Genomic DNA, 13,006 nt, shown 5'->3' with positions numbered 1-13,006 from the left:
AACCCAAAATTCCTATCTCAAAAAATTAGCATATTTCATCCGACCAATAAAAGAAAAGTGTTTTAAATACAAAAAAAAGTCAATCTTCAAATAATTATGTTCAGTTATGCACTCAATACTTGGTCGGGAATCCTTTTGCGTGGCATGGAGGCAATCAGCCTGTGGCACTGCTGAGGTGTTATGGAGGCCCAGGATGCTTCGATAGCGGCCTTAAGCTCATCCAGAGTGTTGGGTCTTGCGTCTCTCAACTTTCTCTGCACAATATCCCACAGATTCTCTATGGGGTTCAGGTCAGGAGAGTTGGCAGGCCAATAAAGCACAGTAATACCATGGTCAGTAAACCATTTACCAGTGGTTTTGGCACTGTGAGCAGGTGCCAGGTCGTGCTGAAAAATGAAATAAAGCTTTTCAGCAGATGGAAGCATGAAGTGCTCCAAAATCTCCTGATAGCTAGCTGCATTGACCCTGCCCTTGATAAAACACAGTGGACCAACACCAGCAGCTGACATGGCACCCCAGACCATCACTGACTGTGGGTACTTGACACTGGACTTCAGGCATTTTGGCATTTCCCTCTCCCCAGTCTTCCTCCAGACTCTGGCACCTTGATTTCCGAATGACATGCAAAATTTGCTTTCATCCGAAAAAAGTACTTTGGACCACTGAGCAACAGTCCAGTGCTGCTTCTCTGTAGCCCAGGTCAGGCGCTTCTGCCGCTGTTTCTGGTTCAAAAGTGGCTTGACCTGGCGCCTGTACACGGTGGCTCTGGATGTTTCTACTCCAGACTCAGTCCACTGCTTCCGCAGGTCCCCCAAGGTCTGGAATCGGTCCTTCTCCACAATCTTCCTCAGGGTCCGGTCACCTCTTCTCGTTGTGCAGCGTTTTCTGCCACACTTTTTCCTTCCCACAGACTTCCCACTGAGGTGCCTTGATACAGCACTCTGGGAACAGCCTATTCGTTCAGAAATTTCTTTCTGTGTCTTACCCTCTTGCTTGAGGGTGTCAATGATGGCCTCCTGGACAGCAGTCAGGTCGGCAGTCTTACCCATGATTGCGGTTTTGAGTAATGAACCAGTCTGGGAGTTTTTAAAAGCCTCAGGAATCTTTTGCAGGTGTTTAGAGTTAATTAGTTGATTCAGATGATTAGGTTAATAGCTCGTTTAGAGAACCTTTTCATGATGCTAATTTTTGTGAGATAGGAATTTGGGGTTTTCATGAGCTGTATGCCAAAATCATCAATATTAAAACAATAAAAGGCTTGAACTACTTCAGTTGTGTGTAATGAATCTAAAAATATATGAAAGTCTAATGTTTATCAGTACATTACAGAAAATAATAAACTTTATCACAATATGCTAATTTTTTGAAAAGGACCTGTACAAGAAACTGTTTTTTTTATACACGCCAGAAATGGAAAGTAATTACAAGCAAACTTATCATTACAGTCATTACATTAATTATTCTTAGATATTTTGTCTGTTCATTTTTATTTGTGTAATGTAGTTAAGATATTTCTGTTATTGAGTACATAACACAAAACATAGAAGTACAGATTAATAATTATTAAATACCGTAAAAAACAAATAAAAGTAACATTTTTCTTTACCACATCAAAACTCTGAATGATACAAGAAACAATATCAACATGTTTATCTTTAATATGGATTAAGGATGGAAAGTTATTATTTTTTTATTTAATTATTGTAAACTTACATTTACAATAATTACAATTATTATTCTAAGACGGCTTGCTGTAGTTATTACTATGGACATACAACAAAAACATATAAACAGAATAGATAATTTTATCATAAAATATAAAATAAAGCAAAACAAAATAGAATCTGAGGTCAGAATTGTAAGCCCCGCCCACATCCTAGTGTGGCCTCCGTTGATTGGTCAGGGACGCGCTGAAACCAGGAACTGAGGGTCGTGGGATTTTGAAAGCGGTTGATGGTGAATCGCGGTGAAACACTCAGGTGCTGTCATGTGCGTGTTTTTATGACAGGTGATGAAGAAACATGGATCAGCTTGTCAGGGCTCTTTTACTCCTCCTCTTAGTGGAGTTACCGGCTTCATTTCATTGCAAAGATGCCCTCAGTGGAGATGATGGAGGATGGTGAGAGAAATGCGTTCCGTTACCATATGGATCACTGGACGTGTTTCAAAAACACAGACGCTGTGATCCATCTCAAATCCTTACAACATGCAACTAATCACCTAATTGACTAAGCTGTTTGAGTGAGATTGATTATGTTTTGTCTTACAGGGGACTGGAATCCAGTATAGAGGATGAAGGCGAGTGCAACATTGAGATCAGAGATGTGAACTCAATAACACACAGAGAGTTTATTGAAGAGTAAGAACAACAAACATACACATGTACAGTTAGTTGAGAGTATTTGGACATTTCATTGCATTTTTGTTCTCTTTACCCCGGAAAGCAACTCTTATAAAAAGCTGCTTTTAATAGTAAAATCATTATATACATTTAAAGCATATTACCTGAATGATCCACAGCTGTGTTTTTGTTTAGTGATAGATGTTCTTGAGTCCTGAGCAGTTAAACTGCTTGCTGTTCTTCAGAAAAATTCTTCAGGTCCCACAAATTCTTTGGATTGTCAGCATTTTTGTGTATTTGAACCCTTTCCAACAATGACTGAATTATTTTGAGATCCATCTTTTCACAATGAGGACAACTGAGGGACTCACATGCAACTATTACAAAAGGTTCAACACTCACTGATGCTCCAGGATGCATTAGGAGCTGGGGGGTGAAAACTTTTTGGGGGGTGAAAACATTTGGAATGGGATGATCAGGGTAATTTTAACTTATTTTTTTCTTCTGGGAAACATGTAAGCATCTTCTGTAGCTTCTGAAGGCTAGTACAAAATGAAAAAATATATGTTTAGGCAAATTAAGAAAAAGGTAAGAAACAAGAACATCACTAAAGGGATAGTTCACCCAAAAATGAAAATTTGATGTTTATCTGCTTACCCCCAATGCATCCAAGATGTAGGTTACTTTGTTTCCTCAGAAAAACACAAACGAATATTTTTAACGAAAACCGGTGCAGTCTGCCAGCCTTATCATGGAAGTGGATGGGCACCAAACCTTTAAAAGTAAACAAAAACATGCACAGACAAATCCAAATTACACCCTGCGGCTCGTGATGATACATTGATGTCCTAAGACACGAAACGATCGGTTTTTGTGAGAAACTGAACAGTATTTATATCATTTTTTACCTTTGATACACAGCCACGTCCATCTCTCCTGAGCACGAGTTTGTCACAGTCACGTCACATGTGCACGCGCTTCTGGCGTAGTATACGCAAACGCCGTAAGCGATCTGTTGCATGTATACGACACTCATTGTTTACACAGAGCACAGAGATTGTGGGTATAGCGGCTATTCAAAATGGTTATTACTTGCGCGTATCCTGATTGTTTAAACCGATTTAAAGCTAAAAGATTACATTAGTTTGCGCAAACTCATCCAGGACTTTTCACTGATTTCCCCTTACGCCGTTTGCGTATTCTACGCCAGAACGCGTGCTCATGTGACGTGACTGATGCCAAACTCGTGCTCATGACAGATGGACGTGGCTGTGTATCAAAGGTAAAAAATGATATAAATACTGTTCAGTTTCTCACAAAAACCGATCGTTTCGTGTCTTAAGACATCAATGTATCGTCACGAGTCGCAGGGTGTAATTTGGATTTGTCTGCGCATGTTTTTGTTTACTTTTAAAGGTTTGGTGCCCATCCACTTCCATGATAAGGCTGGCAGACTGCACCGGTTTTCGTTAAAAATCTTCGTTTGTGTTTTTCTGAGGAAACAAAGTAACCTACATCTTGGATGCATTGGGGGTAAGCAGATAAACATCAAATTTTAATTTTTGGGTGAACTATCCCTTTAAGGTGTTTTAACCTTTGCATAATATTGCTTTTTCTCCAGTGAAAAAAAAATCAGCTCGTCAGAATCAGGAAAGAAAAATGCACAGATTAACCACTGTTTACAATCAAAAACAGTACAAAACGGTTCTAAACTAATATGTGGGGGAATTTTTAATGTGACAGGACAATAGGAGATGGACTGTTTCACTGGAGGAAGTATCATTATGGATTATGGACTAATATTTTGACCAGAAACTACAGTTTAACGTAAAAATGTCGTAATGTTGGATTAGTTTTTAACAAACATGCAGCTTTTCACAAGACATTAACTGATGTACTGGAGTGGTGTGGATTATTGTGATGTTTTTATCAGCTGTTTGGACTCTAATTCTGACGGCACCCATTCACTGCAGAGGATCCATTGGTGAGCAAGTGAAGTAATGCTGAATTTCTCTAAATCTGATCTGATGAAAAAACAAACTCAGCTACATCTTGGATAATTTTTACTTATTTTTTCTTCTGGGAAACATGTAAGCATCTTCTGTAGCTTCTGAAGGCTAGTACAAAATGAAAAAATATATGTTAAGGCAAAATATGAAAAATGTAAACGTTCATTCTGTTCAAAAGGTTTTACCCCAATGCTCTTAATGCATCGTGTTTCCTTCTGGAGCATCAGTAAGTCTTTGAACCTTGTGTAATAGTTGCATATGAGTCTCTCAGTTGTCCTCAGTGTGAAAAGATGGATCTCAAAATCATCCAGTCATTGTTGGAAAGGGTTCAAATACACAAAAATGCTGAAAAACCAAATCATTTGTGGGACCTGAAGCATTTTTCTGGGACAAACAAGAGACTCATGAACAACTATCGCTAAACAAAAAAACACATCTGTGGATCATTCAGGTAACAACACAGTATTAAGAATCAAGTGTATGTAAACTTTTGAACAGGGTCATTTTTATAAATATCAACTATTATTTTCCTTTTGTGGACTATATGTAAATGTCTTTTTTTGTGAAAAACCTTCCAGGTCAGTACTAAATAAAAAACATGTATTTTCTATGATACCTCTTATTTTGATAAAATAATACAAGGTGTATGTAAACTTTTGACCTCAATTTTCTATATATATTTACAGGTATGCTTACGCAAAACCAGTTATCCTCAGAGGACTTACAAATAGCACAGTAAGAAGTGTGGTTATATTGTATATATAATTTGCTTATTGCTTATTACTAACAGTGCTGTGTTGTGATTGGTTGTTTCAGAAATTCCGCTTCCTTTGTTCCAAATCCAATCTTCTGAGAGAGTATGGAGATAAAAAGGTCCGTCTCAGCACAGCCAATACACACTCATACAGAAAAGGTAGACATGAGCACACTTTTACACTTTCTTTTGTGCAAACTTTTATGTGCATGGTCATTAAATCATACTGACCCCAGACTTTTAGACGGTAGTGTAAGTTTTATATTTCTGTGTTTTAACAGTGGATGTGCAGTTTGAAGAATTTGTAAAGTTTCTGTTGACCCCTCAATCTGAAGACACACTGGGCAGTGGTCAGTTCTCTCTCTGTCTCTCTCTCACACACACACACACACACCAAGCTTTTTCCAACTATGCATGATTATTTTATAATCTGTGTGCTTTTTATTTCAGATACACTGTACTTCTTTGGGGACAATAACTTCACAGAGTGGCAGTCGCTGTTTGAAGAGTATAAAGCACCACCTTTTTATCTTCCACTCATGCATCCTGCATATAGCTTTGGGATTGCGGGTATGTGCAAATACATACCCTCTTATACATCTTTTGCGGTGCACATACACACATTTTCACCCTTTAAAGGAATAATGTACCCCACAATTGAAATTTGCTAAAAATGTACTCATCCTCAGGCTATCTAATATGTAGACGAGATTGTTTTTTCATCAGATCAAATTTAGAGAAATTACTTCACTTGCTCACCAATGGATCCTCTGCAGTGAATGGGTGCCGTCAGAAATAGAGTCCAAACAGTTGATAAAAACATCACAAATAGTCCACAGGACTCCAGTCCATCAATTAATATCTTGCGCAGTAAAAAGCTGTGTGTTTGTAAGAAACAAGAACATCATTAAGGTGTTTTAACCTTTGCATAATATTGCTTTTTCTCCAGTGAAAAAAAAAATCAGCTCATCAGAATCAGGAAAGAAATATGCACAGATTAACCACTGTTTACAATCAAAAACAGTACAAAACGGTTCTTAACTAATATGTGGGGGAATTTTTAATGTGACAGGACAATAGGAGATGGACTGTTTCACTGGAGGAAGTATCATTATGGATTATGGACTAATATTTTGGCCAGAAACTACAGTTTAACGTAAAAATGTCATAATGTTGGATTAGTTTTTAACAAACATGCAGCTTTTCACAAGACATTAACTGATGTACTGGAGTGGTGTGGATTATTGTGATGTTTCTATCAACTGTTTGGACTCTAATTCTGACGGCACCCATTCACTGCAGAGGATCCACTGGTGAGCAAGTGAAGTAATGCTGAATTTCTCTAAATCTGATCTGATGAAAAAACAAACTCAGCTACATCTTGGATGGCCTGAGAGTGAGGAAATTTTCAGGAAGTTTTCATTTTTTTTAGTGAATTATTTCTTTAAAAAGTGTCTCTCTCCTGCAGGACCAGGTACTGGTGTCCCATTTCACTGGCACGGTCCCGGCTACTCTGAAGTTATCTATGGCAGGAAGGTCTGTGGAGCTCTAAACTCATACAAATGCATTATTTACAGCTTAAGTACACATTATATTTTCCCTGTGCATATATTGATGTGCTTGTGTTCTCCAGCGTTGGTTTCTTTACCCCCCTGATGAGGCACCCGAGTTCCATCCCAACCACACCACCCTCTCCTGGGTTTCTCTGTCTTACCCAAACCTGGAGAGCCACCAGAGGCCCCTGGAGTGCACCATACGACCCGGAGAGGTGAGGGTGAACCCCTTTATGCACTTAAATACCAGACACAGAGACTCGAAGTAAAGTCAAAATCACATGTTTTTGTGCAGGTGCTGTATTTTCCAGATCGTTGGTGGCACGCAACTCTAAATCTGGACAACAGCGTGTTCATTTCAACTTTTCTAGGGTGAAGACTGATTATTACACATGGTGGGACAAACACCATGTGCTTTTGACTTGAAGGACTGAACAAGGATTCACTCCAGAGGACCAACTCGGAGGAATTTGACTACCTTTGAGCAAAACTGAGAAGTCAAGCTATCTGTCCATTAACTTGAACAATATTATTTTTTTAATACAACCTGCTTTTAATGTGAGATTGATTAATTGTTTTAATGAAGTTGTGTTGTTGAGACACAATTTGAATTCTTTGCAGTGAGTTTTAATGTTGCATTGAACTGAAGAACTGATTATAACTGATTCAAGTAAGCTTGATATATTTAATACATCTATCATATGTCCATCTTCTTTCCACCACAAAAAAAAAGGTTATTGTGAATTTTTATCTCACAAAGACTTTTTTTCAGAATTGAAATATAAAATCTTAAATTTTATATTACTTATAAAAAAGTTATAAAGTCAGAATTGTGAGATAAAAAGTCAGAAGTGAGTTTATTTCTTAGAATTGCGTTATATAAACTCACAATTCTGAGTTATAGTCAGAATTGCGTGATAAACTTGCAATTTTTTGTCAGATTAGCAAAATTTAAAACAACTTGCAATTCTGACTTTTTTCTTAGAATTATGTGATATAAACTCACAATTGTCTGAATTGTGAGATAAACAGAAGTCAGTTTATTTATTTGTCAGGATGGTTATATAAACTCTCAATTACAAGAAATAAAGTCAGAATTGCAAGATAAAACATTTTTTTTCACACAATTTTTTCTCAGATTTGTGATATAAACGTAGTTTTAAATTCTAAATTAGGAGGACATAAAGTTGCAATTCTGAGTAAAAAATAAGAATTGTAAGATAAAAAGTCAGAAGTGAGTTTATTTCTCAGAATTGCATTATATAAACTCGCAATTAAGATAAAAGATTTTATTTAAGAGATAAGAGAAGAGAAAACTTATGACTTTTTTTATCAGAATTCTGTGTTGTAAACTCACAATTGTGAGTTATAGTCTGAGATAAAAAGTCAGAAGTGAGTTTATCAGAACTGTTATATAAACTCACAACTGCAAGAAATAAATTCAGAACTGCAAGATAAACTTGCAATTCTGAATTTTTTTCTCAGAGTTGAGTGATATAAACTTGCAATTCTGACTTTTTCTTAGATTTGTGTGATATAAACTCGCAATTTGCGAGTTATAGTCAGAATTCGTGATAAACTTGTCATTTACTTTTTTTCTCAGATTTGAGTGATATAAACTCACAATTACGAGAAATAAAGTCAGAATTGCAAGATAAAAACTTGCAATTCTGACTTTTTTTCTCAGATTTATGTGATATAAACTCATAATTGTGAGTTATAGACAGAATTGACTTTTTTCTCATATTTGAGTGATATAAACTCACAATTACGAGAAATAAAGTCAGAATTGCTCACAACTCACAATTCTGACTTTTTTCTCAGAATTGCATATTAAAACTTACAATTGACTTTTTTCTCAGAATTGCATATAAAATCGCAATTGACTTTTTCCCTCGATTTGAGTGATATAAACTCGTAATTGTGAGTTACAGTCAGAATTGCATGATATAAACTGGCAATTGACTTATTTCCCTCAGATTTGAGTGATATAAACTCGCATTTGCAAAAAATCAGAATTGTAAGATAAAAACGAAAGACTTTCCGTAACAACTCGCAACTGCGTGTTATAAAATCCAAATTAGGAGACATATAGTTGCAAAAGTCAGAATTGTGAGTTTATATCCCAAAATTCTGACTTTATTTCTCAGAATTTATGTCTCACAATTCTGAGAAAAATGTCATAATTCTGAGATAAAAAGACGCAATTACCTTTTTTATTTTTATTCAGTGGCAGAAATGGGCTTCCATGTCTTTTTCATTCAGACTCACAAAAATACATTTTTATCAGTAAAGGAACATTTTTATTATACTGAAAAAAAGAGATGTTAAGAAATAAAAATAATAGAATATAAACATTATTGAAATCAGTTGGTTAAACTGTCCAGTTTCACATCAGATTGGGAGCATTTCATTATATGGGTTACTGAAATACCTGGACCATTAAAGTTTTTTTTTTTACTTTTGTTTTTCACATTTGAACAAGTTAAATTTGTGTTAGACATCTGTACACATAGTATTTGATAAAAAATGATTCTGGCTCTTTTTTTTTTTTTTAAATGCCGCAAGATTCATTCAGCTACAGTACATGAGCATAATGAGGGTCATAATAGTGCTTGTATATATGTAGTAGTTTTTAAAATCATGGTTTAATTAACAAAATTAAACTTAATGAGAGAGAATAAGATATTTTTGCAGTAATGAGTCTTTTTGGTGATCCAAGTCCAAAGAGAGAAAAAAAAAGAAAAATCTAACCAAAAAACAAACAAACAAAAACTACCCATCTGAAGACAGAAGACAGTCCTCCTAGATGATGTCACTTCCTCCAAACCAGCTGTCCAGCAATGTAGGTTTCCCTGACTGTCAGTGTGTCATCAAGCACAACAAAATCTACAAAACAATATACATTACTAGAGCCATTTCATATTAAAACACTTTGTGGGTACAATAATGCCTTAGCTACTAATAACCCTTAAAATGTGCAATTAGATAAATCATATATTCTAAAATATGACAGTTGATCCCACACTATCCAAAATGTAGATGAGTTTGTTTATTACTTGGAACAGAGTTGAAGAAATTGAGGATTTCCGTCACTTGCACACCAACGGATCCTCTGCAGTGAATGGGTGCCATCAGAATGAGACTCTAAACAGCTGATACAAACATCACAATAATCCACACCACTCCAGTCCATCAATTAACATCTTTTGAAGAGAAAAGCTGCATTTTGGAGGATTAAAATCCATCCTTATTGCATTTTAACTTTATTAGTGGTTTTGACTCTCATTGTGACGGCACCCATTCACTGCAGAGGATCCATTGATGAGCAAGTGATGTGATGATCAATTTTTTCAAATCTGTTCTGATGAAGAAACAAACTCATCTACATTTTGGATGGTCTGAGTCTGAATTCATTTTTGGGTGAACTATACCTCTAATGAATGATTATGCAAATTTTAAAGTCCCAAAAAGATATGTTCATACCTGCATCTGTCCCATACTCCAGCGTTCCCTTCCTGTGACTGATTCCCAGCAGCTGAGCGGGATGCAGCGATGCAGCTTCTAATGCAGCTTCTACTGTACATCCTACATACACACATACATCAGTATAAAACCTCTATGATGGACACCAAGTCCCATAATGCAGGGGTTCCCAACCTTTTTTACTCCGGGGCCCCCCTCCTTCTCTGGCCAATTTTGCAAGGCCCCCCTATGCCTGACATGTCATCTTATACTGTACTTCCACAGTAAAGAAAAAATAATTTATTTTTAAAACTTTTTTATTAACCAAAACATTTGTTTTGCCTTAATTATTCTTCTACTGCATGTTATAAAAAAACCTCAAAATTCAAATAAAATTTTAATTAAAACTTCAAATATACCTTATAATCTTTAAAGAAAACCTCTGCTCAATTCTAACTTTTAAAATTATTTTACTTCAGACATTCTTTACAACTTAAGAGTACTTTTTCTTAAATAAGTGAACCTGCTCTACAACAGGGAGATACCAAAAGACCACTAAACCTATCCCTTTGAACTTGACTGACTGAATAGCTACTGTTTGTATCCATTAAAAAAATAATACACGAATTCAAACTACAGCAAATACATTCTAAATCTGTTGAAACACATCTATGTGAAGGTTCGACCAAGACGGGATCAGTGAACTCTGTCAGTGCGCGCCTGATGCTCATAAACACCGAGCCTTACTCCTCTTCTATGGGTGAGCATCTATTATAAAACACTCACATTAATTTGGACAACTAGGCAAATGTTTGTAATTTCACGCAAAAATATGATAGGGATCAGAGCCCCGAGAGCGCGCATAGTTTGTGAATCAATAGCAGACTTATGCGTGTCTCATGCACGACTCTGATTTACACGAGACATTAGGCACGCGCAAGTTCGTTATTATGACACTAATCGTTTTTACCTTTTACCTTTACGACAGTTTGCTTCATGCATGCAGCCGAGAGATGTAACATTAGTTTGCGTACAGCATTTGGAAGTTTTGAGCCGCCATTCAGTCTGTATTTAACAGTGCGATGAGGCTTGCTGCGCCTACTCTGAAGCAATCAGTCACAGAAAACGAGAGAGGCTGTGCTTTTATTATTCTCATTTAGCGCATTAATAATGAAATTAAACAAGTATAGGATAATATTTACATTAATTTTAAGATATCTCGCGGCCCCCCTGGAGTAGAGCCCTGCATTTGAGCCCGAGCCCGTCGGGGCCCGACTTTTTTTTGCCCCTAGGGCCGGGCTTCGGGCCAATTTTCACGTCATAACTTTCACGCATATCGGGCTTCGGGCCTGCTTTAGAAAAAAAATTAAAAAAAAAAAAGTTTAACGAGATTTAATGCGTGCGTCCCCGGAAGCGCCAGTGATGCCTAACTCGCGCATAGCAGAGTATGAGCGGAGCGCGGAGTGGAGCGGTGTGATTTTGAATGGAGGAAGGAGCGGATTTTTTTAAAAGTCGGAGCGTCAAGGTTTTCACTCTCTTCAAGAGCGCTCCACCACCGCTCCATCATGAGTACAATTCATGCCAATGGTCCATAATATAACTGCACATTAAGCAGGAAATCATATGTTAAACATGTTCAGCTTGATAGAGATGGATCACTCAAATCAGAAATAGTGTGATCTGTAGGTAAAATAACTGACGAAAACGTATTATTTTCATTACAAACTTTGCACTGGATAAAGCAGCATACTCTTTTAATGCTGACAATTATCAGCTGTGGTCGCTGGTCGGAACAAATATTGCACACTATGTTTGAAAATCTCCTGTTATTTTATTTTATTATATTTTATGAACAGGACTGTTACATTTCACACATACTTATTTATTTATTTATTTATTGACGCGGAGCGGTGTTTCTGATATCAGTGAGCGAGGAGTGGAGCTGGAGCGGAGCGATTATTAAATGTAAGGAGCGCGGGGGGAAATTGTTGCCGCTCCACTCCGCTTACATACTCTGCGCAGCACATAGATTTTCAGCCACGTGGTAAAGTTGTGCTTTTGAAGTTTTCTATATTATTATTTATTCTTTATATATGTGTTCATTATTCGTTTACTTTACCACAGCGACTTTGTATGTTCCGGTTTTGCGCAGCAGAGCTGCCTGCCCAGTTTGAAATGCCTTTGTTCTGAGATGGTGATAATAAACTTTAAATCTAACATTGTGATATATTGATGTTTGTTTTATATCTGTGGATTGCATTGTAGACTAGTCAAGTGTTGATTTGATATATAGGTTAAATTGTGGACCACATACCGCTTGGATATCGATGTCACTTAAAAAACTAAAACTTACATTTAAAAAACAAACAAACAAACAAACAAACAAAAAACTCCAAACATTTCTCTAAATTGTTCTGATAAAAAAACCAAAACGAAAAAACATAAACTTTCTATTAAATACGAATCTGGTCTATTTTAATGGCTGTAACAGTATAAGCTGTTTGGCGGAAAAAAAGACGGGCTTCGGGTCGGACTCGGGCCAACATTTTTGATAAGCTGTCGGACACGGGCCGGGCTACAGCCTGTGCGTTTCGGGCCAGGGCCGGGCTAGGGCTTAGATTTAAGGCCCGTGCAGGGCTCTACCCTGGAGGATCACTGAGGCCCCCTAGTGGGTCGCGACCCCCCGGTTGGGAACCGCTGCCATAATGGACAACATGCAGCCAGTAAACATGCAAGTGTAATCAGACACGCAAACACACACTGACCTGATGCCTCTCTGAAGTGTCTCACACACATGTCCAAGGTTGCAATGCTGCCACTCAAAGTTGTAGTGCCTGAAATCATGAATGAATAAAACATGTTATTAAAGGAGTAGTTCACTTCC

General features: G+C 37.1%; 1 protein-coding gene and 1 long non-coding RNA gene across 2 annotated transcripts; one reads left to right on the top strand and one right to left on the bottom strand.

Moving 5' to 3' along the window:
* Positions 1-1,930: 1,930 nt before the first annotated feature.
* jmjd8 (jumonji domain containing 8) lies at positions 1,931-8,763 on the top strand. Its single transcript, XM_073833029.1, has 9 exons — positions 1,931-2,119; positions 2,270-2,359; positions 5,037-5,085; positions 5,167-5,263; positions 5,386-5,454; positions 5,555-5,674; positions 6,573-6,640; positions 6,738-6,872; positions 6,953-8,763. Exons 1-9 carry the CDS (start codon positions 2,022-2,024, stop codon positions 7,031-7,033), a joined length of 807 nt encoding a protein of 268 aa, XP_073689130.1. The 5' UTR covers positions 1,931-2,021; the 3' UTR covers positions 7,034-8,763.
* A 174-nt stretch (positions 8,764-8,937) lies between these two features.
* LOC141317274 (uncharacterized) lies at positions 8,938-12,962 on the bottom strand. Its single transcript, XR_012351765.1, has 3 exons — positions 12,888-12,962; positions 10,144-10,245; positions 8,938-9,546 (listed from the first exon to the last, which is right to left on the bottom strand). It is a non-coding gene; the product is annotated as an uncharacterized lncRNA (long non-coding RNA).
* Positions 12,963-13,006: the final 44 nt, after the last annotated feature.

This window comes from Garra rufa, unplaced genomic scaffold (assembly GCF_049309525.1).
Source record: "Garra rufa unplaced genomic scaffold, GarRuf1.0 hap1_unplaced_615, whole genome shotgun sequence".
NCBI classification, from domain to species: Eukaryota; Metazoa; Chordata; class Actinopteri; order Cypriniformes; family Cyprinidae; genus Garra; species Garra rufa.
Note: the sequence above shows the minus strand (reverse complement) of the source record. Positions and strands in the feature narration are given on the sequence as shown.